General features: G+C 52.4%; 1 protein-coding gene across 1 annotated transcript in view; it reads right to left on the bottom strand.

Moving 5' to 3' along the window:
- The window catches only part of PCNX3 (pecanex 3), a 43,489-nt gene that overhangs the window by 7,876 nt on the left and 8,833 nt on the right, over positions 1-26,780 (bottom strand). The window contains exons 6-28 of the mRNA XM_066610252.1: positions 24,663-25,955; positions 23,616-23,745; positions 22,704-22,873; positions 21,908-22,004; positions 21,473-21,608; positions 20,208-20,368; positions 19,110-19,263; positions 18,774-18,806; positions 18,049-18,220; positions 16,951-17,061; positions 14,384-14,475; positions 12,875-12,984; positions 12,201-12,306; positions 10,774-10,866; positions 10,431-10,581; positions 9,088-9,235; positions 8,091-8,268; positions 6,928-7,036; positions 6,512-6,641; positions 6,287-6,345; positions 5,342-5,557; positions 4,933-5,186; positions 603-833 (exon numbers count right to left, since the gene is read on the bottom strand). Coding sequence (XP_066466349.1) covers positions 603-833; positions 4,933-5,186; positions 5,342-5,557; positions 6,287-6,345; positions 6,512-6,641; positions 6,928-7,036; positions 8,091-8,268; positions 9,088-9,235; positions 10,431-10,581; positions 10,774-10,866; positions 12,201-12,306; positions 12,875-12,984; positions 14,384-14,475; positions 16,951-17,061; positions 18,049-18,220; positions 18,774-18,806; positions 19,110-19,263; positions 20,208-20,368; positions 21,473-21,608; positions 21,908-22,004; positions 22,704-22,873; positions 23,616-23,745; positions 24,663-25,955 — 4,334 coding nt within the window. The remainder of the gene's footprint in view (positions 1-602; positions 834-4,932; positions 5,187-5,341; positions 5,558-6,286; positions 6,346-6,511; positions 6,642-6,927; positions 7,037-8,090; positions 8,269-9,087; positions 9,236-10,430; positions 10,582-10,773; positions 10,867-12,200; positions 12,307-12,874; positions 12,985-14,383; positions 14,476-16,950; positions 17,062-18,048; positions 18,221-18,773; positions 18,807-19,109; positions 19,264-20,207; positions 20,369-21,472; positions 21,609-21,907; positions 22,005-22,703; positions 22,874-23,615; positions 23,746-24,662; positions 25,956-26,780) is intronic.

Here is a 26,780-nt window from a genome sequence, read left to right as displayed (position 1 = left end):
TAATAAGTACTTCTGGGGCTGGGGCTTCTTTCCCCTGGGGGCTGGGGATAAGAATAGGCCCTCAGTCTGGCTGTACTTGTCTTAAGAGGCGACTAAACAGCCACCGGGTAGATGGGACTCCTTAGCCTGGGAAGGCAGCTCATCTGAGAGAAAGAAAACTCTGACCCCAAACCTCCACTGCCTTGTAGCTACATCCAGTTAAGGAAAAGGCTTCAGGAGTCAACCTGGAGGCAAAATCCAGAGCCGGAGTCCCTGAGGCAGTTCACGGCTGAACACAGTCACGTTCTGGCAACTCCTGCGACGCTGCTGGAACCAACCGTATTTGCCTTTCCATTGGACCATTTCAGCGACGTGGAGAGGGGGGATTTGCTGCATGGGTAACAGTCTATCCTCCATATCTACCTTACCCAGGCTTCGCACACTGGAGAGGACACTCTGTTCCAGAACCACCATTCAGAGCGTGACACCATAGTCTTCCGAGACTGAAGGATGCCAACAACAACAACTTCTGGGGCATGCAGGTCTGAGCCCCAATCCCCTCTACTTCGCACAGAGCAAACACTGGTGTCTTTCTCTGGCTCTGCCCGCCCCCATTGGCTCACCTTCTCCCTACGCCCAGCACAGTACTGGATCCAGTCGAGGTAGATGTTGCAGAAGGAAGCCAGGGTGATCCCCGCCATGCGGTGATCATAGTCCTCATCAATGTTGAGGTTGAAGGTGGGGTCGCTGTCTGCGTAGTTGAGAGAGGTGCAGGACCGCAGGGCCTCCTGGATCCCCTCATTGCCCAGCCAGTCATCCAGTTTCGGGGAGCAGGTCACATAATAGATTATGCTCTGCGGGGGGGGGGGGGGGGGAGCGAGAGACAAATTGAGTACTTCATGCAAGATTTCCCCACGACTGTTTCTCTAGACTTGACATGCAGCCGGGCCTCCACTCAGAGGTTGCCAAACTCCCAAATGTTTGCACTTCTCCAGGCAAGGCTGCCAGCAATGGTGGCAAAAAGTATGGCTTCCATGAGTGGAGGGAAAGGGTGGGGGGGCCATTGTTCAAATGATGGGAGGGGGAAGGTCCAAGGACCCTTGAAATTTACAAGCCCTATCCCCAATTTTAGAGCAATGGTGGCTTCCCCATCCTTTCCCAAAAAAAGGGAGGAGTGGGGAGGAGGATGCAACAACAAAAAGGACAGGGGGCAGGTACCCCCACCTGACCACACTGGGTGGTGGGAGAAAGTGACTCACAAGGACCACGACAGTTGGAAGGAAGGAGATTTGGAGGCTGAGGTGTACAGGGGATGAGAGGACTAAAGGGGCTCCGAGGGTGCAATCCTGACCCATTCTGTCAGTTATTTCCAGCACTGGTGCCAATGGGCCGTGTGCTGCATCCTGCAGTCGGGTGTCACTCACAGAGGCCTCCTCAAAGTAAGGGAATGTTTGTTCCCTGACCTCGGAGCTGCATTGCCCTTATGGCAGTGCTGGAAAGGGGTTAGGACCGTGCCCAAAGTCAAAAAGAGGAAGGCACCCGTTCTTAGGTGGCTGAAGAGAACAGGATCTCAACCCTGGCCTCAGCTGGGCCAATGAAAGATTCTTTCGCTTCCTTTGCCTCCTCCTACAGGGCAAGAATCCAGAGAGGCTAGTTCCATACCATGTTTAGATAGGCAGGCTCCAGAAAAGTGGAGTTCAAATTCCTTGCTTGTCTTCAGCCACTCTCAGCATGGTCTAGCCTACCCCGCATAGGGTTATGTAGATAAAAACAGGGGTAGGGGAATGCGTGTGCCCCAAAATTGTTTCACGTCACCCCCTCTGGAAAGTCCTGCACTAGCTTCCTCTCTTCTCCCAGTGCTTATCTTCAAAGCCCTGCAAGGCCTCATTCCACCTTACCTTTCTGCACTTGTATCCCACCACTCTCCTCCCTGTGCCCTTCGCTTGCCTGGCTACACCACCCTTAGCCACCTAAGGGTCTCCTGCCCCCTTACATGGCTCCAACCATTCTCCTTCAGTTCCCCTTATTCTTGGAACTCTCTCCCTGGATCACCAACAGGATGACCCCTTTCTCACATGTATCAAATCTCTTCTCAAAGCCCAACTTTCTCAAGAAGCCTTTGGCCCCTTTATTCCCAGGGAGTAAATTATCTGTGGAACTCCTTGTCACAGGAAGTTGTGATAGCACCTGGCCTCAATGCCTTCAAGAGGGGATTGGACAAATTTACAGAAGAAAACTCCATCACAGGTTGCAAGCCATGATGATTCTATGCAACCTCCTGAGTTTCAGAGGACAGCCTATTTCTGACTGGCAGATGCAAGCGAGTGGCAACAGGATACATGTATCTACATAAGAACATAAGAACAGCCCCACTGGATCAGGCCATAGGCCCATCTAGTCCAGCTTCCTGTATCTCACAGTGGCCCACCAAATGCCCCAGGGAGCACACCAGATAACAAGGGACCTGTATCCTAGTGCCCTCCCTTGCATTGGCATTCTGACATAGCCCATTTCTAAAATCAGGAGGTTGTGCATACACATCATGGCTTTTATCCCATAATGGATTTTTCCTCCAGAAACTTGTCCAATCCCCTTTTAAAGACATCCAGGTCAGACGCCATCACCACATCCTGTGGCAAAGCGTTCCACAGACCAACCACATGCTGAGTAAAGAAATATTTTCATTTGTCTGTTCTAACTCTCCCAACACTCAATTTGAGTGGATGTCCCCTGGTTCTGGTGTTATGCGAGAGTGTAAAGAGCATCTCCCTATCCACTCTGTCCATCCCCTGCATAATTTTGTATGTCTCAATCATGTCCCCCCTCAGGCGTCTCTTTTCTAGGCTGAAGAGGCACAAATCCCGTAGCCTTTCCTCATAAGGAAGGTGCCCCAGCCCCGTAATCATCTTAGTCACTCTCTTTTGCACCTTTTCCATTTCCAATATGTCTTTTTTGAGATGCGGCGACCAGAACATGACACAATACTCCAGGTGTGGCCTTACCATAAATTTGTACAACGGCATTATAATACTAACCGTTTTGTTCTCAATACCTTTCCTAATGATCCCAAGCATAGAATTGGCCTTCTTCACTGCCACCACACATTGGGTCGACACTTTCATTGATTGACCTGTCCACCACCACCCCAAGATCTCTCTCCTGATCTGTCACAGACAGCTCAGAACCCATCAGCCTATATCTAAAGTTTTGATTTTTTGCCCCAATGTGCATGACTTTACACTTACTGACATTGAAGCGCATCTGCCATTTTGTTGCCCATTCTGCCAGTCTGGAGAGATCCTTCTAGAGCTCCTCACAATCACTTCTGGTCTTTACCACCCGGAAAAGTTTGGTGTCATCTGCAAACTTTGCAACCTCACTGCTCACCCCTGTCTCCAGGTCATTTATGAAGAGGTTGAAAAGCACCGGTTCCAGGACAGATCCTTGGGGCACACCGCTTTTCACTTCTCTCCATTGTGAAAAATGCCCATTGACACCCACTCTCTGTTTCCTGGCCTTCAACCAGTTCTCAATCCATGAGAGGACTTGTCCTCTAATTCCCTGACTGTGGAGTTTTTTCAGTAGCCTTTAGTGAGGGATCGTGTTGAACGCCTTCTGAAAGTCCAGATATATAATGTCCACGGGTTCTCCCACATCCACATGCCTGTTGACCTTTTCAAAGAATTCTATAAGGTTCGTGAGGCAAGACTTACCCTTACAGAAGCCATGCTGATTCTCCCTCAGCAAGGCTTGTTCATCTATGCGTTTTGAGATCCTATCTTTGATGAGGCATTCCACCATCTTACCCGGTATAGATGTTAGGCTAACCGGCCTATAGTTTCCCGGGTCCCCCCTCTTTCCCTTTTTAAAGATAGGCATGACATTTGCTATCCTCCAATCTTCTGGCACCGTGGCCGTTTTGAGGGACAAGTTGCATATCTTAGTCAAGAGATCAGCAACTTCATTCTTCAATTCCTTAATAACTCTTGGGTGGATGCCATCCGGGCCTGGTGACTTATTGATCTTTAATTTATCAATGAGGTCTGAAACTTCTTCTCTTTTAACCTCTATCTGACTTAACTCCTCGGTCAGGAGGGGCCGTTCGGGCAGCGGTATCTGCCCGAGGTCTTCTGCCGCGAAGACAGATGCAAAGAACTCATTTAATTTCTCTGCCATCTCTAAGTCTCCTTTTATCTCCCCTTTCCCTCCCTCACCATCCAGAGGGCCAACCGCTTCTCTGGCGGGTTTCCTGCTTCTAACATATTTGAAGAAGCTTTTATTCTTCCCCTTAATGTTGCCGGCCATGCGTTCCTCATAGTCTCGCTTGGCCTCCAGTATCACCTTCTTACATTTCTTTTGCCACAGTTTATGTTCCTTTTTAATCTCCTCATTAGGGCAAGACTTCCATTTACGGAAGGAAGCTTCCTTGCCCTTCACAGCCTCTCTAACTTGGCTGGTTAGCCATGCGGGCACCCTCCTGGATTTAGTGGAACCTTTCTTTCTTTGCGGTATACACCTCTGCTGGGCCTCTATTACTGTTGTTTTAAGCAGCCTCCATGCAATCTGGAGAGATTGGACTCTTTTTACCCTCCCTTTCAACCTCCTTCTAACCAGCCTCCTCACTGTGGTCTTCAGTGCTCCAAGGCATCCGATGGGCTGCTGAGACACAGGAAGCTGGACTAGATGGGCCCTCAGCCTGACCCAGCAGGACTTGCCTGCTTGTACTTAAACCCCACATGTACTACATGTTCTTCCCCATCTGCCTTGGCACCATTTACTTTTCCCTTCCTTTGTGGTTCTCCTTCTCGTGCCTGTTTTCAGACTGCACACCCCTTGGGGCAGAGACCCATCTCCTATTGTGCATGGCACTACGTGATTTAAACAATCCCGAGCATCATATCTCGTGCAGGATAGGAACTGCATGAAAACAGACCTCCCCCCTCCGAGCATCACCTTGACGTAGTACGTGATCAGGATCTTGCGCAGGTCGAAGACCTGGAGCATGGAGGCAGCATTGTTGTCACTGATGCTGTAGCCTTCCAGGACGTACTTGGTGGCAGCCACCTCCCAAGCCAGCCAGCGCTGCCCAAAGGCCGCGTTGAAGCTCAGCATGCGGGGCAGGTGTCCCGGCTCGCAGCAGCAGCAGCCCTCGTCCTCCTCCACACCCTCTGTGATGGCCTCCACTTCTCGCTGCTGGCAATACGTGCCTGGGGAAAAGGGAAGCCCACAAGTCAGTCCACAGTCCACCAGTGGAGGGCGATGCACTGGGAACTCTGCACAGACACTGAGCCACAATCCCTCCCCAAGACTCTCCCCTAACCTTCCACTCCCCAGGAGAACAGTCTCCCTCCTCCCCCCTCACCCCGGAACTCCAGGCCCCGCAGCTGGAAGGTGACCAGGCCATTGCCAATCTCGATGAGGTGCACCAGCGCATTCAGGTAGTCTGAGGCCAGGATGAAACAGTCTCCCGTGGCGTAGTTGCCCCAGCGCCCCAGCAGGAGGTCTCCGCAGAGCGTGTGCTGTAGGGAGCGCGTCAGGTGCTCATAGAAGATGGAGTTCAGGTTGTTGTCGTCGGCCCCTGAAGGACACACGGTGCAAAACGAAGCATCAATGCGTGCGTGGGGGGGGGGGCAGCTCAGGTCAGTTCCCTTGCTTAGAACCAGAGATCTACCATAAAACCAAGCTTTTCGCAGCTCAACACATTGTCCACTATTACAGTCCACCCTCGGTATCCGCAGGGGATCCGTTCTGGGACTCTCTGCGGACACTGAAACCCACAGATAATGGAATCTGGGGATAGGACTTCAAGAACCTCCTGGATGCGACTGGAAGTGCCTTATGATCACATCCTGGAGGTATTCTGAAACCCAGGAAGGTTGCAACACAGTCTCCCTATTCCTCAGAACTCCTTCCAGAAACAACTGGAAAACTCTTCTGGTAACATCCAGGAGGTACAGTGAGGCCCTCCTGATGTGGGTCGAGTCAAATTCGCAGGTCCCGAACCTGCGGATAAGGTTGACATACTGAATAATTATTCCTTTAGAAAGCACAGTCTATGTGCATGGAACGCTACATAGAGCTTTGAGCGCCATATTTTAAAGAGACCATCAATAAGCTAGAGGATTCAAAGGGACAAGGGTACAAGGACAGCGAGGGGGTCTAGAAACCAATGTTCTGTGATATACGGCATGCAAGTTTCACTTGTTTAAGCCACCCTTGGGGTCACTCAGTAGCTGGGATTCTACCCAAGTACAAAGCCGAAGATGTCCTGCACCTCTCCCCTCCTGCCCCCAGACCTGGACATTACCTGGGTTGCGATCAAGCTGCGTGGCCAGACGGGTGTTGGAATGGTCCACTCTCTTGGTGCTGGGGGGGGGGGGGGAAGGAAAGAGACAGAGAGGCTGATGCATGTTCCATGTGCTTCCGGGGCCACCAAATGCCCAGTACACAGCACACAAGCAAGGAAGTGGGTGCAAAGCCTCAGCCCTCTGCCCTCAGATACCTTTTGCTCTCTCCCTGCCTCTCTGCTTACTTGTAGTCGCGCTCCCAAAACTTGACAGGGCGAGCATAGGACATGATGAAGACAGCACTGCCCAGCAGTGGGTTGAGTGGGGTGGAAAAGAGGGCAGAGAGGACGGCCTGGACGAAGAGCATGGCCGAGTCTGGAAGGGCACCAGTCAAGGGAACACAGCACAAGTCCCAGGTAGGACATGAACATTCTCAAATCCAACTCGGGAGGAGGAGAGCTTCCATGCTGGGCAAGAGAGACAACCACCGACAGGAGAGCCATGCTGCCGCCAACCCCAAACCTTACACAGCTGCTCCTTCATCTCCCCAGAACCTACTGGGGCTCCAGGGAGACTCACCTCCAGCACTGGGAGGTCCAGCCCGGCCCGGCCTCTACCCAACACATCCAGCCCCCCAGCCGTCGCAACAGCGAAAGGATACGAGGCACAGCGAAGGGTTGAGCGAAGGCGTGGAAAGCCGAGCCCCATGTGATCTGCCAGGGGGCGATGTAAGTTAGCACGAACCGCAGCTTGTACAAGAGGTCCCATAGCTGGAGAGTACAGTAGGGTAAGTGAAAGGAAGACGTGGGGGGGGCAAAGAGAGGTTTACACACACAGCCCAAATGGCCAGGAGAGACCAGACGGCAGCCAACTTCACCCTGATCATTTCCGATTGCTGACTCGGAAATTGCACACATTTGGGAGAGAGGACAGCCAGCTGCTGCCTTTCTAGGTTACAAGGAGTTGGCTTGAACATGGAAAACTGGTCACCGGGACATCAGAGGTCTTTTCCAAGAGGCACAGAGGGAAGGAGCAGAGCCTAGTCTTTAAAACCTGGCCCACAATCCAGAGAATTCTTTCAATGTACCTGAGGGTCTCCAGGTCTTGTGCAGGACAACTGAATTTCCTACCCTCAGACAACAATATACACAGCCCAGCCCAACTCCAAATGCAAAGAAAATGCCCTGTCCCGTGGGCCTTACAACTGTTGTTGGCAACCTTCAGTCTCGAAAGACTATGGTATTCGTGCTCTGGATGGTGGTTCTGGCACAGCGTCTAGTGTGGCTGAAAAGGCCGATTCGGGAGTGACAACCCCTTCCACACTAGGAGCAAGTGCACTCTGTCCCTGGTCTATCTCCCTGGCTATGGGCCTTCCTTCTTTGCCTCTTTGCCTCAGTCTGTTGGCCAAGTGTCTCTTCAAACTGGGAAAGGCCATGCTGCACAGCCTGCCTCCAAGCGGGCCGCTCAGAGGCCAGGGTTTCCCACCTGTTGAGGTCCACTCCTAAGGCCTTCAGATCCCTCTTGCAGATGTCCTTGTATCGCAGCTGTGGTCTACCTGTAGGGCGCTTTCCTTGCACGAGTTCTCCATAGAGGAGATCCTTTGGGATCCGGCCATCATCCATTCTCACAACTTCTGTCACACAGTTGTGTGAGCTTAAAGTTTAGTTACAGCAGGGAACAGGGAAGGATGTCTTACACCGTGGTTTCCAAAACAAGACAAGCAACCCAGGCCAGAGCCCAGCGTGCCCGTAAACATTACCTGAGCTCCGCAGCTGCCCAGAAAAGTGGCACATGTCAAGGAGGAGGATCAAGACTGGCACGTACCTTGCTGAAAAGGACAGACATGATGAAGTAGTCCATGAGGAAGCCCTCGGAGTAGTGCCTGTAGTCAAACTGGAAGAAGAGGACGGTGAAGCCCAGTGTGACGTACTGCTGAGAGGGGCAGCAGAAGGAGCAGCGCAGAAGCTTCATGCCGGCGATAGTGACAAAGAGGGCACGGCAGCTGAGATTGGATGGGTGGAGAGAAGACGGGGGAAGGGCAGTGATGCACCAAAGGTCATATTCAACACATTGCTATTCAAATTATTAAGAATATTTATATACCACTTTTAAAATAACAAGGAAATATTTCTTTCCCCAGCACGCAATTCGCTCATGGAAGTCCTTGCCATAGGATGCAGTAATGTCACCTGACCTAGACGCCTTTAAGAGGGGATTGGACAGGTTAATGGAGAAAAAGTCCATCGCAGGTTACAAGCCACGATGACTCCGTGCAGCCTCTGGGTCTTAGAAGTCACTGGATGCAAGGGAGTGGCAACAGGATATGGCTGCCTTGTCTTGTGTGAACCCCGAGGCATCTGGGGGGCCACTGTGAGATACAAGAAGCTGGACTAGATGGGAACTTAGCCTCATCCAGCAAGGTTTTTCTTGGGCTGTTAAATACAGTGGATGCTCCACTTAACAGACTTCAGAAATAACAGAGGTTGTCTGCTTTGTTAAAACTACTTGTACGTATATTTTGGGCATGCATCTCTCCACCTTTAACAGACTTTCAGAATTACTGGACACTCCTTCCCCCCATTAGTCTGTTAAATGGAGGATCCTTAATAGCCATGCCAGAAAATCCCGTGCAAAGTGCAGAAATGACACACTTTGCACAGGACTTTCTGGCATGGCTATTAAGGACCCAGAAAAAATACACAACCCCAAGCGGAGTGACGCTGAGGTTTCAGGACGGCCACAACTACTTGGCCTTAATTAGATGGAGGTTTTCCTGATCAGCAGGAATGCTGACCAAGGGAGGGGAGGGAGTGGCACCTACTAGATGCAGAACTTGTCCTGTCGCGGGGTGCTGACCAAGTGGGCGTCGATGGTGAGGGCGTTCAGCACCACAGCCGGGTAGATGAAGTACTTCTCCATGCACTGCAGCCAGGCGTAGAGTTTCTCGAACCACATCAGCTGAGCAGCACCTGGGAAGGTTGCGTTCACAAACGTGAGGAGGGACTTGCTTGCCTACAAAGGCACAAAGCAGCACCTACGCCAGGTAAGACTGTTAGTCCACCTATGCTGACTGGAGGTGGCTCTCCAGGGTTCGCCAGTCCTACCTGGAGAAGCCAGGGGGTGAACAGAGAAACTCCCACAGGAAAAAAACTGGGCCCTAATAACGCGGTCATCCTAGGGTAGCTCCTTTAAAAGTTATGCACACAGAAGGTCAGGGACACAGAGATACTGACAGAAGACAGTCTCAAAATGATCGGGGGCTGGAGCACATTCCTTACAGGCTATAACTTTTGGGGGTTTTTAAGGTAGAAAAAAGGCAGCTGGGACAGGAAGGGAGGCACAACTGGGGCTTATAAAATGATGGTTGATGTGGGGGGGAGCGAGGGAGAGAGAAAGAGAGAGAGCGCAGTTCTTCTCCCTCTATTTCGTTACTAGAACCAGGGGGGCAGCCAATGAAACTGACTGGTGGGAGATTAAGGATGGACAAAAGAAAGGACTTCATCATGTTGCACATTATTCTATGGAACTCCCTCCCCAAGATGAGGGGGTGACCACTAGCTAGGATGCCTTTAAGTGGAATTAGCTGCTGGCCATGATGGCTACATGTCCAGAGGCATTCTAGCTCAGAAAACCAGATGCTGGGGAGCAACAGCAAGAGAGGGAGGGGATGCCCCTGGGGCTTCCCAGAAGCAACTAGTGTGCCAACAGGATGCCAGACTAGACGGGCCTGTGGGCCTGAACCAGCTGATGTTTTTCTGCACCACAGGAGGGGAAGAATCAGGACTCACCTTGCCTGAACGTTATCCTTTAGTTATTTGTTACATTCTTATCCTGCTCTTCTACCAAGCAGCTCAAGGCACTGTACACGGCCCCTCCTCCCTCACTTTACCCTCATAACCACCCTGCAAGGAGAGGCAGAGAGAAGTCACCCAGTAAGCTTGATGGCTATGCGGGGATTCGAAACTGACTCTTGCCAGTCCTTGTCCAGCCTGCTTTTGTTCCCTGGCACGGAAGCCCAGACATATGCAGGCACTCAGCATTTGCTGGGAGATATGTTCCTCTCCGTACATCCCAGGGTTAAACTGGGAGGAAGGGGCCCCTGAAACACAACCTAGGCTATGCACCCAAGAGCTATGGGGGACTCGCGTGTGGATGTACACTTACTGCGCACTTCAAACTGGCTGTACTCCCGTGGCTTCAGCACAGGCTGGGACAGGCAGAACCAGGGCTGCTGCTTCCGCAGCTGGGGCAGCAGGTAGTGAGCAAGGAAGCCAATCAGGCCCGCCAAGGCATAAAGCACGTAACCTAGAACGGACTGGAGCACAGAGGAAGAGGAGTTGGAAAATGCCGCATGAGAGGAGAGGCACCATCCACATGCCTGGGCCAAGCCCCACACTGGGCCACTCCCTCCAGGCACAGAAGTCTCCCTGTGCAAGTTAAGCTCCTTGAGAACCACTGCCCACGTCCTCAAGCCTCCTCCGCACACACCCCTGCTTCCCACGGATACCTCCAGGGCAATGAAGACGGTGCTGGCGCTGATGGCGAATGTGAGGACAGCAATGACCAAACACATGACCAGGTCCGAGTGCAGGATCTCCCGCTGGGTGGGGACAAGAACGTAAGAACATAAGAACAGCCCCACTGGATCAGGCCATAGGCCCATCTAGTCCAGCTTCCTGTATCTCACAGCAGCCCACCAAATGCTCCAAGGAGCACACCAGATAACAAGAGACCTGCAAGGCCTCCTGGGAATTGTAGTTAAGAACATAAGAACAGCCCCACTGGATCAGGCCATAGGCCCATCTAGTTCAGCTTCCTGCATCTCACAGCGGCCCACCAAATGCCCCAGGGAGCACACCAGATAACAAGAGACCTGCAAGGCCTCCTGGGAATTGTAGTTAAGAACATAAGAACAGCCCCACTGGATCAGGCCATAGGCCCATCTAGTCCAGCTTCCTGGATCTCACAGCGGCCCACCAAATGCCCCAGGGAGCACACCAGATAACAAGACCTGCAAGGCCTCCTGGGAATTGTAGTTTAAGAACATAAGAACGGCCCCACTGGATCAGGCCACAGGCCCATCTAGTCCAGCTTCCTGTATCTCACAGCGGCCCACCAAATGCCCCAGGGAGCACACCAGATAACAAGAGACCTCATCCTGGTGCCCTCCCTAAAGGGCAAGGAGGACATACAATGAGAAGACAGAAGCCACGAACACTGACCCAAACCTTAAGGCCATCTCCTTCTGCACTCTCTGAATTAGCCTTCCATACTTTCAGCAAGTGTGGAACAGAGGAGAGGATCCCCCCCCCCCGCTATGGCACCAGAATTATGGGTTTTTGTTCACGAGCCTCCATGCTGTCTGTATTTATGTGGGTATTTATGTGGGCCAATTTCGTTGTACTTGTGTTTACGGGTACAATGATAAATAAATTTTCTATTCTATTCTTTAAAAAAAAATTCATTCCATCTAGAGTTTATATTGATCTTTGTTGCTTTTATCTCTACTGCTTCTGGACTTTCTCAGGTATCACTGTTTTAATATTGCTATTGGTCATTTATTATCTCATTTTCTCCTTTAGTGCTCTAAGTTTCATGTTTCACCCTGGAAACTGCTTGGCACAAAAATACTTTCCAGAAGAGTGTTATGTCATTTATTGTACAAAACAGATAAGGCAGAGGCTGGGGTTTCCACATGTGCACATCTCCCTCCCTCTATACAACCCCCTTCCTCAGCTTCTACCCCTCCCCCAGGCAACAATTTCAAAACCCTTTGCAATTCCCCCTCAATACCACCTTACTTTACTCATCACCCACTACGGCCTTCCTGCTATTAAACCGGCACCCCGTGAACAGGTGGGTGGGTTAAATCCTTCTGTTTGGGGCAGCACCTCTTTCCTCTATCCCCCTTTCCTGGCTTCCCCGGCTCCTCACCAGTGAGCTACGGAGCTTCTCAGGCAAGGGGTCCTTAACCCCAACAGGGGGGCTTTCCACGCTGCCGTTCTCAAACTCGGGAAAGAGCTTGGTTCGGATCAGAGACCTAAGAGAGAATGACGATCGGTGAAACCTTGTTTCTCTCCCCACCTCAAACCCATTTGGTGCGTTTCAACAATCCTCCCCTCCGCCCCGGCAAAAGATGGCAGCCTCCTCCCACAAGTCCTTGGGATAAGCTGCAGCAGGATTTGGCCCATCCAAAAGGCTGACCAATGCAGTCTCAGGAATCAGATTGGTGGGGGACTGCCCACCCCACCACTGCTCCTCCTCTCCCTGCTCCCTATAGACAAGGAAGAAACAGAGTGGAAGAGGAAATGCGGAGAGGAGAAGAGTGGCTTAGAGTGTCCCTGAGGTTCTAGCCCACTCCTCTCCTCCACACTTCCTCTTCTGCTTGCTCCCCATTTCCTTTTTGAATCCAGGGAGGAGAAGCAGCAGAAGTGGCAGCTGGTTCCCGTTGCAAAGGGGGCACATTAAGGTCAGAAGGAAGTCTGGACTGCCCTGAATCCTGGTCAGAGCATCCATCTTCCAATTCAGCTCCCCACAATGGAGAAAAATCCAACCCCCTCCTGGTTGCCAACCACTTATGGCCCTTTCCCATCAGGTAGGATACACACCAGAGAACAGTGGGGTCACTGCTCTGACGGCTCAGGTGGTATGAGAGAGCCATGAGGAGGCCGCAGAAGACAGAGAAGAGGACAGGTACATGCTGGTCTCCCCAGGGTGACTGGAACACATGAAGGGAACAAGGAGAATCAGCCAGGCTCAGAGGCATCCCCTCAAAGGCTGCGCCAGACCACAGTCTCCTGGTGGGAAACTGAACCCTGTCCCCAGTTGCCTTCCAGGCTCAAAGCAGGAGTCCAGCCAGCCCAACTGGACTTCTGTTTCTACACTGGTCAGACAGATGATCTGAGAAGCTCACAAAGAGTCTGTGAAGACAGCAGCCACCCCACTCTTCCCAGCACCTGGTAATCAATATCCTGCCTTTATAAATAAAAGACATGCAAGTTTAATTCTTAGCTAATACAGTTCACAACCACTGAGTACTTGTCCTCTGTCAATTTTTCACGACCCTTTAAAACCATCCAGAACTGGTAGCAACCACAACCACCTCAACTCACAACACTGAATTGTCCAGATGTTGACTATGTATTGTATACTTTTTCTCTTGTCGCTCCTGAACGTCTTGATAATCCATTTCACTGGGTGATCCTGAGAGACAGCTGGAGCAACTTCCATCTGCTCTGCACACTTTTCCATCATTTTATAACCTCTTATGTACATGCCTATTCAGGGATGGCAAAAGACCACCCAAAGCCCAAAGAGGGAGGCCAAATGCTGCCCTCCCCTAACCCAGAGGCAGGTCAACCATGACCCCACCTCCAGCTCCCAGGCTTTGAAAAAGAAAAGGACCAGAGGAGAACAGCAGTGGGCTAGAGCATCTCTACTCCTGCTCCGTTCCCCTCTTCCTTTCCAAAGTCAGAGTCTAGGCAGGAGAAGCAGTGGAGACTGGTGCACAGCAGATGGGGACATGCCATCTCTAGCTGAAGATGACCGCTGCAGGCAGACTCGTGGATAGAATGGGTTTGTGCCTGTCATTAGTTGCCTTTTAGAATTAAAAAGCCAGGCAGAGGAACACCTGACAGCCTCATTGTCCAGGGTGCTTTAAGCAGGTCCAATACACAGTTTGCAGGAAAAATTGGCGAAGTGCAAACTAAGGTGTGGAGGACAAGGGAGGGTGCAAAGGGGAAAAAATTCAAGGAGTTATGACAGGAGGAGAAAATAAAGAGGACTGACTCATTAGTTGTGTCAAAGCAGCAAGGGCAAGGCCTCACTGTGCACAGCCTTACAATTAAGTCTTTATTAAACATAAGAGTGTGCATCTGGAATAAATGTGTGCTATTCCCCCCCCCCCCGTGATGATTCATTTCTCCCCCCTTCCTCATGGGCTTTTCTGGTCTCTATCTGGATTGTAAGCTCCCTGGGGCAGGGACACGCCCCCTCATTTCATGCTAAGCATTCAGCAATTGCGCAATAACAAATCACAATCTCTATATAACCAATTTCAAGTAACCAAAAGCTATAATTTCAAGCCTCCCTCCCACTCCCTCCTTAGAGGGGATTACCTTGATGGCTCCGAGGCAGAACCCGTACAGAAGGGCAGCCACAAGGATGCTCCGAAGAAGGCCAAAGAGGGCAGTGAGGGGGCTGGTAGCAGCTGGGAAGAGGAAGGAGACAGTACTGTCAAAACTCTCTTCTCCGCTCAAAGCATTTCTGCAGAGCAGCTTTGGAAAGAGGAAGCATCCACTCGCCATGCGGCACTGCTGACCCCGTATTTTTAGCCTGACTCTTGTAATCGACAATTCAGTCTGAGCAACAAAAAAATGCTCAAAAGAGGGCCTCCAAACATGTGCAGAGTCTCTCTCTCTCCTTCATTACTGAGCAGCCACAACCACGACCCACTTCCATAAAAAAAAATCTCTGGATTCCAAAATAAAAAGGGGAACAGAGTTGGGGAGAGTGTGGTGGAGAGGAAAGTGTCGACATTCCAGTCCACCACTCTCCTCTCCTACGCCATTCCCCTCTTTCCTTTTGAATCCGGAGTACAAGAGGAGGAGAAGGGGCTGCAGGAATCAAGTGAAGACAGGCAGGTAGTGTACACCCCCCATAGAAATAAGCTGCCACCTGAGGCAACCATCTCAGTGGGCATCATGAATGGGTTGGAGCTGAAGCCTGGGAAAAGGGCTTCCAGGCAGGCTTGAGAGGTTGGGACCTCATTTTTGCAGATGCTCATTATCTCGGCCTTCCCAACTCTAGTCACCAAAGCTCTAAAATAAGGAACAGTTCAGACACCACCCACACGTTGAGCCAAAGAGTTATTAAAAAATGCGCTATTTTTTAAAAGCATTTTAAAAACAGAAACACTTTGTAAGAAGGATGGGGTGGCTTCTTTATATGAAATGAGCCATGTCTGTAAGAACTGTGAGCCCCGAGGCACGAGGAAGTTGCTTCCACAGGATTCAGAGAACAGGAAATGTCATGTTTCAGTTCAGCAAGATTGTTCCAGAAGGAGGCACATTTGGTAACAGGGCTGAAGCTCGGTGGATGGAACAGCCTGCTTCACATGTGGACGGTCCTGGTTCAATCCCTGGTAGCAGCTTTGGGTCAGGCTGGGAAAGACCCCTGGCCTGAGAGCAGCTGCTGCAGTCCAGACTGAGAACACCCAGTTAAGAGGGGAAAAGGTTTGAGGAATCATCCCATGCCACAACTGAACCCAGCTGGGAAAGGGCAGCACAGTTTGGGGGGTCTGGGGGGGTCTGGAAGGAGGAGTTACAAGGATCTCTGGGAGCCGCCTGACACGATTGCTGGCCAAAAGAGCAGGAAGTGGCAAGAGCTGAAAAGAAAACGTCAAGTGTTTTGGAAGCTTCAGCTCCAACCCAGAACTCCACCTGGTCTCAAAAGAAAGCATTTGACTTGGAATTGCCTATTACAACACAATTGCCTGTTGTAGCTCATCACAGTCAAGATCGGTGTTCTTCAGCCTTGGGGATGGGACCCCAATGAGGTTGCAAAGCTTCAGTTGTACCAGGAGATTGTGCCCCAGTCCTTAGCAATTGTGCCAAAACAGCTTTCGCGAGTGCCAGGCTTCGGGGTAGCTTTTTCTGCTCTCTCTATTAAGAATATTTGGTTACAGTGAACAGTGCTGGGAGGACATGACAGGGGCAGGGAGCAGGCGGCAACGGGAATGGGGGTGAGCAGATAGGGAGGGGGCGGAGGCAACAGCGGGGCCCCCATTATTTATACATTAGGGTTGTGGCACAAAAAAGGTTGAAGGCCACCAGTCTAGATCACGTGGGCGCATAGTTCTTCCTTAGAACATAAGAACAACATAAGAACAGCCCCACTGGATCAGGCCAGAGGCCCACCTAGTCCAGCTTCCTGTATCTCACAGTGGCCCACCAAATGCCCCAGGGAGCACCCCAGATAACAAGAGACCTGCAAGGCCTCCTGGGAATTGTAGTTAAGAACATAAGAACAGCCCCACTGGATCAGGCCATAGGCCCATCTAGTCCAGCTTCCTGTATCTCACAGCGGCCCACCAAATGCCCCAGGGAGCACACCAGATAACAAGAGACCTGCAAGGCCTCCTGGGAATTGTAGTTAAGAACATAAGAACAGCCCCACTGGATCAGGCCATAGGCCCATCTAGTCCAGCTTCCTGTATCTCACAGCGGCCCACCAAATGCCCCAGGGAGCACACCAGATAACAAGAGACCTGCAAGGCCTCCTGGGAATTGTAGTTAAGAACATAAGAACAGTCCCACTGGATTAGGCCAGAGGCCCATCTAGTCCAGCTTCCTGTATCTCACAGCGGCCCGCCTTGGTTTGGATTGCACAGGTAGGCTGCTTCGACTGAGCCAGACCAATGTCCACCTAGCTTGACTCTGGCTGGCAGCAGCCACTCTCCGGAGCCTCCGACAAGGGAACTTTTTCTATCCTATTTTGAGATGCTACCAGGAACCAAAGCTGGGACCTTCTGCATGTTAAGTGGCTGTTCTACAGTCCGTTTGTCTCCCTTCCCACTCCAATACAAAAACGACAGAGGTACCCATCAGCGGGGTCTGTTTCCAAGCCTCGAGTGGGAGGCCCTGTGACCTCAGCCCCCCCTCCCCCTTTGCCCCTCTCTCTGCACCTGTTCCACCAAAAACGTGCACGTCCACCTGCTCCAGAAGGTACATGAAGAAAGTGTTGACTTGAGGAAGGAGTCCGAAGAGGAAGATGGCAGGGAAGCACAGGGTGAAGACTGGAGGCAAAAACGAGGAGAGCAAGAGTTGAGGCTGGATGCTGGGCTACCAGGGAGCCCCCCAGCCTCCTTGCAATATAATTCCCATCCCCCACCAGGCAAGCACATTCAATTTATACAGACGTTTGAATTTAAAGGACATAAAATATCCAAAAATAAAAAAGGCGCTCCTGGTCGTGTGTCAGAATCAAGCTGGCAGCGAAGACGCCGTTTCATTTTACAGGCAGGCGTGCACTGTTTGGCCAGGGCTGCGGGTCCTGGAGGAGGGAAATCCTACGGGAGACTTTGGAGGGATTGCTTGGATGAAGCCCCCAATGTTGAAGGGGACCCCCGGTCTTCCTCTCTTCTCCTCCCCCTCACTACAGCATTTCACAAAGTCTGACAGACACAACTGTCAAGTCATAACTATATAAGACAGCAGTTCCCAAACTTTCTAACATCACAACCCACCTTGTCCTCCACAAGTGGGTCATGATCCGATACTCCCTGCCGTGCCGTAAAGCCTTACAGGGAGCTTCCAGAGGCAGCTTCCAGGTCGCGCCAGGCCTGTGACCCACTCCACTGGCCTCCGTGGACCCCACTAATGGCTCTGACAGCAACTCGGAAAGCAAACAGGACGTCGCTTCCAGTCACTACCCTTAAGGCATTCTGAGGCCCACGGAAGCATATGGAGGGAGTCAAGGGCCTGGTGCAACCTGGAAGCAGCATCCAGAGCTCCGGGAAGGCTTTGCAGCACAGCAAGATGCATCATGTTGAGATTTACAATTTGAGAAACGCCGATATAAAAATTTTTATTCTGGCATGTGGAGACCCTTCCTCCAGAATGACTTCACTGTGCTGCACGGTGTCCAAAAGCAGGAAGAGTCCTCTTTTCTGTGTTGGCACGACCAGCATCTGCCACTCTGTTTTTAATAGGACTGATGGGTTTCCCTGCTCTCTGCAGGCAGTTGCTGTGTCCCCAGCCCTCCCTCCCCCCAAGCAGCTCACCGGTAGCCACATCCCGGGCACAACAAAAGAAGTTGGAGGAGAAGAGGCTGACGCCATAGAAGGCCACGGGCGGGAAGGGGGCAGCACGGGCACAGAGGTCCAGCAACCAAATCAACAGACACGCCACGCAGAAGTAAACCGGGCGGCTGTAGGCAATGATCCAGTTGTGACCCTGCAAAATGAAAGGGCGCGTGAGACCACGTGATGCCTGCAGAGACTTTAAAATGTCATTAATGTGGATCAAACACTCAGATACATTTTCGTCTGGATAAGATGGAGTAAATTAAAAACAAGCAAGCAAATTAAAGTTCTAGTCTTCTTTTAATTCCATTACCCCGTCACCTCCAGGCCAAGCAGCCCTTGAGAGCAGGGTCTCTGTTTGCTTTTGGTTACGTACAACACTCAGCATAAACCCATGCTAAGTGCAAGGCTACTGGGCAGGAATTATTCCACAATAGTCTTCCAAGGGTCACCTTTTTGGACTTTCAGGAGGAGCAGCTGTTCTCACTGAGCTCTCTTAGGAATACCCCACAGCGAGCTGGTTCCCTCACCCCTGCTTTGCAGGATCCACCTGCAGCTGAGCTTGGAGTCCATGGCAGAAGAAGCATTCAGAGCCACACGGCATCACCAGCCTACCCAGAATCCCCCAGACCACCACTAAGCCCGCTCCACTTCCCTCTGTGTGTGTGTGTGTGTGTGTGTGTGTAGGGGGGCAGATTACTCACGTGCATTGGAGACGCAGCATCAGGCTGAACACTCTGGAAGGAGGGAAAAAGTGAAATCAGGGAACTGGGCGCATAGACCAGGCTTCCTGCCACTTGCACGACTATGCGCAGCCAGAGGGCAGCAGTGTTACAGACACACTTATTTAGGGATGGAACAACATATAACCTGCAAGAGAAAAGTTTCCATGGGGGAGAAGGGAGGCAAATGTACCCCTCGTGCATGAAGTAAGGGCATGTGAAATGGTCAGGGATGCTCTTGACAAGGCATATTCTCAGGCAGCAAAGCCATGCTGAAGCCTGACAAGGCAGGCAGGGTGGCGAGGAAGGGGGGCTTACCTTTAGCAGGGAGTACTGGCAGCTGGCAATGACTACACAGAACTGGAACACCCAGATGTCCCGGAAGAAGCCCTGGAGGAGGAGGAGGTAGCCAAGGAAGGCTACCAGGCTCACCAATGACACCACAAACACATTTTCAGCCACGCGCCGGTTCCTGGAAAGACAGGAGAAGGAAGAACCAGAGATCAACTGGACAATGTCAACCATCCTCGCAGCAGGTGCCTGCAATCCGCTCCTGGAAGCAAGACTGAAAATCTACAGTGACAGGGCGGGGCAGCAAAACCCGTGCCTCTGAACACATGCAGAGCGTGTCATCTTGATCCCTGAAAATCGTCAGCCTGGGAGAACAAGGGGCAGAACTTCCAGTCGCACCTCAGACCCAAAGCCATTTTCTAGACGCTATTTATTTATTTACAGTATTTTTATCCTGCCTTTCTCCCTGAAAGGACCCACGGGCCAGAAAGGAGTTCGATTCCCCAAATCAAAGCTGAGCAAACTTTCAAGGAATGCTGTGATAGGACTGAGGGCTGAAATCAAAGCAGGCTTATTTTTCGTCTCCCCAAACTGACTGACCAGGTTCACTAAAGGGGAAACAGGTGCATTTCACAGTCCACGGTGCTGGCGAGACACAGCCTAGCCTGCCACGTGTGAAGCTGCTGTATCCTGAGCCAGACCCTCAGTCTGCCTAGCTCAGTGCTCCCTCTAGGAGCCCTGGAGGGTTTCAGGCCTGGGTCTTCACCAGCCTTACTTGGGGATGCTGCCAGGGACAGCATGGGACAGCATGAAAACCTGGGACAATTTGCATGGAAAACATGCGCTTTTCCAGTGAGTCTTGGCCTTTTCCCGACCATCTGGATTCCAGCTCTCCACCACCTGGGCTCAGAAAGCTCAAATGCACTGGGGAGCCAGCCACCAAGCCAGTTCCAGCCACCCGCTGAAGCTGGTCTTGCCCCTTCCATTACAGCCGGTTTCCAGGGGCTCCAGCACACACTTTGACTACTGGCATGGCCAGAGATACCATTTGGAGGACAGCACTGAGGAGCTGCAGGGGGTCGGAGGATGGCTCCAGTCAGAGCTGCAGCCAGGCTGGGCACTCACCGGTCCAGCAGGGCCAGCAAGGCCAGGCGGTCATAGCGCACCCGCATCCAGTGCCCAGGCAGCACCCAGAACTTGTAGTACTGACGCGGGTGGCACTTGTCCTCGATCATCAGCGTGTTCTCCTGGGATTCATGCAGTGATTCCTGGTCCAGAAGATCAAACTGGAAAGAGAGAGAGAGATGAGAGCCATACTGGAAGCCCACAGCCCAACTGCACCTCAGAACCAGGGGACATCCACTAAAATTGAGGGTTGGGAGAGTTAGAACAGACAAAAGAAAATATTTCTTTACTCAGCGTGTGGTTGGTCTGTGGAACTCTTTGCCACAGGATGTGGTGATGGCGACTGGCCTGGGCGCCTTTAAAAGGGGATTGGACAGGTTTCTGGAGGAAAAATCCATTACGGGGTACAAGCCATGATGTGTATGCGCAACCTCCTGATTTTAGAAATGGGTTATGTCAGAATGCCAGATGCAAGGGAGGGCACCAGGATGCAGGTCTCTTGTTACCTAGTGTGCTCCTTGGGGCATTTGGTGGGCCGCTGTGAGATACAGGAAGCTGGACTAGATGGGCCTATGGCCTGATCCAGTGGGGCTGTTCTTATGTTCTTAACTACAATTCCCAGAATGCCTTGCAGGTCTCTTGTTATCTGGTGTGCTCACTGGGGCATTTGGTGGGCCACTGTGAGATACAGGAAGCTGGACTAGATGGGCCTATGGCCTGGTCCAGTGGGGCTGTTCTTATGTTCTTAACTACAATTCCCAGAATGCCTTGCAGGTCTCTTGTTATCTGATGTGCTCCCTGGGGCATTTGGTGGGTCGCTGTGAGATACAGGAAGCTGGACTAGATGGGCCTATGGCCTGGTCCAGTGGGGCTGTTCTTATGTTCTTAACTACAATTCCCAGAATGCCTTGCAGGTCTCTTGTTATCTGGTGTGCTCACTGGGGCATTTGGTGGGGCGCTGTGAGATACAGGAAGCTGGACTAGATGGGCCTATGGCCTGATCCAGTGGGACTCTTCTTATGTTCTTATTGGGTCCTGAGGCAAGATCCCCAGATAGCACAAAATGGAGGGACTTAAGGCAAGACAAGGGAGGCATTTCAAAAAGTCTGTGCGATGGCAGGTGTTTGGTTTGAAAGAGAACATAATGACATCATTTTGACAAAGGCACAAGTGATCTCCATGACACTAGGGAAGGCGACAGACCCATTCCCAGAATTTATTCAGACAGATGCTGAGACAGAAGGGCTGCTCGGCCACCGTCTCACCTCGGGGATCTCCAAGGGCACTCTGCGAACTTGCATGCCCTGCAGGACTACGGGTCGTGGCTGCAGTAGTGTGAGGGCTGGGGTCCCCTCAGGAACCTCCGCTGAGTTGAAGCTGGAAGAATGTGAATGACGGTCCCTGCCGAGACACAAAAGTGGCAAAGAGACAAGTCAGCGCCCCCAGCTGGGCCAACAGAAAGACCAGACTCCAAAGGGATTTTGAAAACCCATCCGCTCTCTTGAGGCTCTGTGCAGTTTCTGCCAAGAAAAGGTGCCCCCTCCTGCACTTATCACCACGGGGCCCCTGGATGTGCAAGGGATCCCTCTCTCTCCTGCCCAGTGCCCCCCCCCCCGGGCCCAGCCCCGGGCCCAGCCCAGCCTGGCTGCAGATGAAAGGAAAACAAGGGCCACGCGATCTGCTCAAGGTGGAGGCCTCACCAGCCGCTGTTGGTTGCGTGGTCCACGCTGACCTGCTGTCCCATGGGGTTCTCGTAGCCACCCCCTGCCAGCCCAAAAGTGTAGGATCGCCGGACTCCTGAAGGAAGCAGGAAGAGAAACTGTTAGGTATATATGAAAACTGTGCACAGACATGCAGGCCCAACCCGCCCCAACTGCCAGTGGATTCTTCCAGCTGGGGGTACTAGGATATTTGTGTCCAGGACTATTGTGTCCTGGTCAAATGCATCCTTGGACATTCACGTCTGGGTTTTTTTGGGTTCCAGTTATTTGCATCTTGCTATAAAAAGGCAACAAACTCCATGTTAGATTATCCCAGCCCTAACCCCATTATCCCAGCGCTAACTCCATCTATGCATTTAAAAAAATCAAAAAGTACATCTAATATAAATATACATATATTGGGACAAAAATGTCCAGGACTCAAAAAAACATAAATGCACATACCAGGACACATTTGACCAGGAGGCAGTTGTCTTGTCACTCAGCTAAGGAAGTTTCCTCGCAAACCTAATCTGGACATGTCTGCAGAGCCCGTAACTTGGCTCTGGATTCCCACCCACCACCACCAGCCATCAAGACCCATGACAGAGAGCAAAAGAGAAGCAAGGTTTTGGACTGCTCATCTCTAGGCTGGGGCTATTTAATGCAAACGACCATCCAGCGTTGCAATTAAGACTTTTTCTGCTCAGCCTACCTGCAGACTGAAAAAGTAACCCGACCTGGCGCAAGAAAACCTTGCAGAGTCTGCCTGCACTCGCGAGACTCACTCACTCACCACTCTCATCGTAGAAGTAGTGCACGGCTCCCTCAGAGGTGTCATCAAAGTTGCAGGCCTCGTGGATGGCACCACGTGGCAGAAGGAGAGAGCTGGCAAACTGCAGGGCTGAGGGGAGAGTGAGGGCACGGGAATGCGAGGAGGCCCGCCCTCGCTGCAGGTCCTGTAAACTGTACAGTGGGAAAGAGACCAGCAGAGCCATTAGGGATGACTCAAGACCTCCGGCATCCCCCCCCCCGGCCAGCAATACTCTGGCTGCCGCTCTTCTTTCTTTTCCCATGCTGTGGATTCAAAAAGGAAGAGGAGGACAGAGCAGAAAGGTGGAGGAGAGGACAATGTTTAGAGGCGGGAGAAACTCTAGCTCACTTCTCTTGGGCTGGAGCCACTCCAGCCCACTGCTCTCTACTCCACCAGGCTTCCTTTTCCACTCTAGCCCACTGCTCTCTACGCCACCATGCTTCTTCTTCCACTCTTGCCCGCTGCTCTCTGACTGAAGCCACTCCAGGCCACTGCTCTCTACTCCACCAGGCTTCCTTTTCCACTCTAGCCCATTGCTCTCTACTCCACCATGCTTCTTCTTCCACTCTTGCCTGCTGTTCTCTGACTGGAGCCACTCCAGGCCACTGCTCTCTACTCCACCAGGCTTCCTTTTCCACTCTAGCCCATTGCTCTCTACTCCACCATGCTTCCACTCTTGCCCACTGCTCTCTGACTGGAGCCACTCTAGCCCACTGCTCTGTACTCCACCAGCTTCCCTCCCTCCTCCACTTTTCGTATCTCAGGAGCAGGCAGAGGAAAAGGAAGTCTGGCAGAGGTGGCTGGCAGGCAACCCCCCCCCCCCCATAAAGCCTGGCCTCACAGATGCCCTGAGCAGATTGATGCCTAGGCTGCTTGAGAAGGGGAGAGACGTACCTGGGTGGGGATCCCATCACTGAGGACGGGGGAGTAGGATTGCTGCCGGCGTTATGCCGCCGCCTCATAGCCTGCATGCGCTTCACATTGCTCGACCGGTCTGGCTTGGAGCCCTCCTCCCCAGTGGGAGCTGCAAGAGAGAGGACAATGCGGCATCCAAGGCTGCGGACACACCTGCTCGGTCTCACAGGCTCCCCCACTGCCAGCAGGATGGGGAAGGGGTGGTTGGAGGGACTTGTCCGTCACTTTGTGAAATGGAATGAGGAGAAGCCACAGATCCCACCAAGGCTTCCACTTGCAAAATTTTGGCCATATATTCTCAGCGCCATCTCTAACTAACAGATGGCCCAACCTTTACTGATGCTTCTGAGGAAGCAGAGGACACTTCCTCCCTCAGCAGTTGGCTCCCCTGCTGAGTGACAGGCACAGACAGGAATTTGCCCCCACTTGTGCCCACTTTGTCTTTCTGCCCCCTGAGCCCTATGGCTGCCAACAGCCTTGTGAGTAAGTCCCCCAGGTCTACCTATCTGCAAACAGACTTTCAGGGAATGGGGTTTCCCCATGGTGGTAGCTCTTCTGTGGGTCGCTCTTGAAGTGCTGCTTGCATGCCCAGCAGCCACCCTTCCCATGTGTCATTTCTTTTCTTCCTTTAGAAGGGGCCAGGAAATGCACTTTCAATATCGTGTGTAAAATGTTGCACAGATGCACCAGCTGACAGGAATGCAATCAGCACCTCAAGTGCAGCTGAAGTTTCCCGGAAAGGGACAACAAAAAAGAATTTTTTTTTAAAGGAAGAAAAGTTCCACTGCAGTAGCTGGCACACACGCAAATTCAGGACCACTAGTGGCATCTGGGTGAGCAATGAAACAAATGAAAGGGCTTCAGATCAAGTCATCCCTCAAGAGAGAGGGACAACTTTGTGCTCCCAGGCTTCCTTGGACCCGTGGCTCTTGGCACAATGTGTGCATGTCCCAAGACAAAGGACCCCCTTTTTTGCACCAAGAAAATGCAGCTCCACATGGAGCTCCTTGCATCTCACAGCCTCACCTCCTCCAATGGCCCCTTCGGCCTGCAGCTCCCCTCTCCAGCCAGGCTGGTTGGCGGACTGGCTGCGAATGGCGTTCCCCGACTCCTGCTCCGCTGTCAGCTTCCCGGCATGGGCCTCCAAGTCCGACTTGGAGACCGTGAGAGCACCGGCGGGCTTCCCCTCCACACTGCTGCCATCCATGCTGAGCACGCGGGCATGGGTCTTGGCGCTGGCCGTGCTTCCCGTGCGCTGGGCGTAGTGGGAGAGCTTGGGTGGGAGGGCAGGGCCCTCAGGGGGCGGAGGGGGCCTGGCCTCGGACGCTGCAGGGGGGTGCTGCTTGCCATGCTGGGCCGGGGCGTGGCGCTCGGGGGAATAGCAGGAGGTGCTGGAAGAACTGTCAGTGCTGTAGTTGTGCTGAGAGTGCAGGCTGGAGGCGCGGCTCAGGTCGCTGCAGTCGCTGGAGTCCTCGTCGGCGAAGAAGCCTTCAGTGTAGGCCTTGCTGTCCAGGAGGGTGCGCATGGGCAGGTAGGCGCTGCCGTGCTTGCGGGAGAGGCGCCGCCTTCCCTTCAGGCCCAGCTCCTTGGGCCGGACCACCTGCTCTGGTTCGGGTCCCCCCCACAGCTCCGTGTCTCCCTTGACGGTGTCAAGGGAATTGAGTGTGTTCTGTGTGTCAAAGCTAAGCTCCCCCAGCAAGCCCAGCTCAGGCGAACGCAGGAGCTCGCTGTCCGACAAGGCGTCTGTGTCGCTGCCGCCGTCGGGGGGTGGGGACGTGCCCGGTCCCCTTTCGTCACCCAAGGCCCCCTCGGCAGTGCCTGGCCCAAGCGAAGGGCTGTCCAGGTGGGTGGAGTTGGTTTTCTCGCTGCGGTAGCTGCTTAAGGTGCTGGGAGTCTCCTTGTCGGTGCCACTGAAACAGCTGTCAGATGAGCCGGCCTTGAGGGGCCGTTCCGGCTGGGGCTCCAGGGGCTGGTAGTCGGCTCCTGAGTGCCGCTTCTCCCGCCGGCTCTGGCCACTGGTCTCAGGCAATGCCAGGCTCAGAAAGCTCTGGCTGAGCTCCTCACTTAGGCTGCTCTTGATGAGGGGGCTCAGCGGTGTGTCCCCCACACTCTCCGACTCACTGGCTGTCCAGCGTGGCACCCGACACCCTGCCCCGCCTGTGGGAGACTGCTCCGACGAGTCTGTGCTCTGTATGGATGTCTGGACTGGGAGAGAGGGGGGCTGCTTCCTCCCACTGGATGGGGGCTCCAACTTGGGGACTGGCAGCAGACCACCACTTGGACCTTCCAGGTCTGAGGGCGCCATCAGAGCGTCTCCAACTACAGAGGCAGCAAAACGGGGATGATAGCATCACATAAAGGAGAATGGAGCCTTGGCGGATCAGGATTGCAAGCAGATATTTTAAAATGTTATCATGTATACAAGGAGGTACGCATATACAACACACGCTTGAGAAAATGGCTCAACCTTGGGGTTACGATCACACTGCAGAATGTTTGCAAAGGCTGCTTCCAAAACTAATGCGTTTCCCTCACCAGCAATAATTCTGCCTAAAAAATCCTCAGATTCACACATGGACTTCCAGGATTACACACAAATTCCCTACTGTAATTCAGTACATTTCATTGAAACAACTGCCTGTTTATTTACTGAAAATGCATACATACTGCTTCCCGCCTCCATCAGGAGATGCCCCAGGCAGCTTACAACATTTTCCACATATTAACACAACACCAAAAAAAAATGACAGTGGCTGGTTAGGCCTCTTGCTCATGGGGCAGTTGATATTTCTTTGTGAATAAAAAAGCATCTGTTTGGCCCTGCCTTCATCCCTCTTCCTTCTCCCCACTGTCTCCCTTGTGCCAGTATCTAGAACAGCCATTTTCAACCACCGTGCCATGGCAGACTGGTGTGCCGCGAATGGTCTGCAGGTGTGCTGCAGGAGTTTGGGGTAGGTTCATTTATTAATAGGGCCTTTGGGGGATGTTGGTCCCCCACCAACAACATGGTGTGCCTTGTCCATTGTCAAAAAACGGATGGTGTGCCTTGACAATTTTAGTCCCTTGTCAGTGTGCCGTGAGACAAAAAAGATTGGTTTTCAATTATCTAGAACAGGGGTGCCCAAACCCCAGCCCAGGGGCCAT

The sequence above is a fragment of the Tiliqua scincoides genome, chromosome 15, assembly GCF_035046505.1.
Source record: "Tiliqua scincoides isolate rTilSci1 chromosome 15, rTilSci1.hap2, whole genome shotgun sequence".
In the NCBI taxonomy this organism is placed as follows: Eukaryota; Metazoa; Chordata; class Lepidosauria; order Squamata; family Scincidae; genus Tiliqua; species Tiliqua scincoides.
This window is presented reverse-complemented; position numbering and strand designations above follow the sequence as displayed.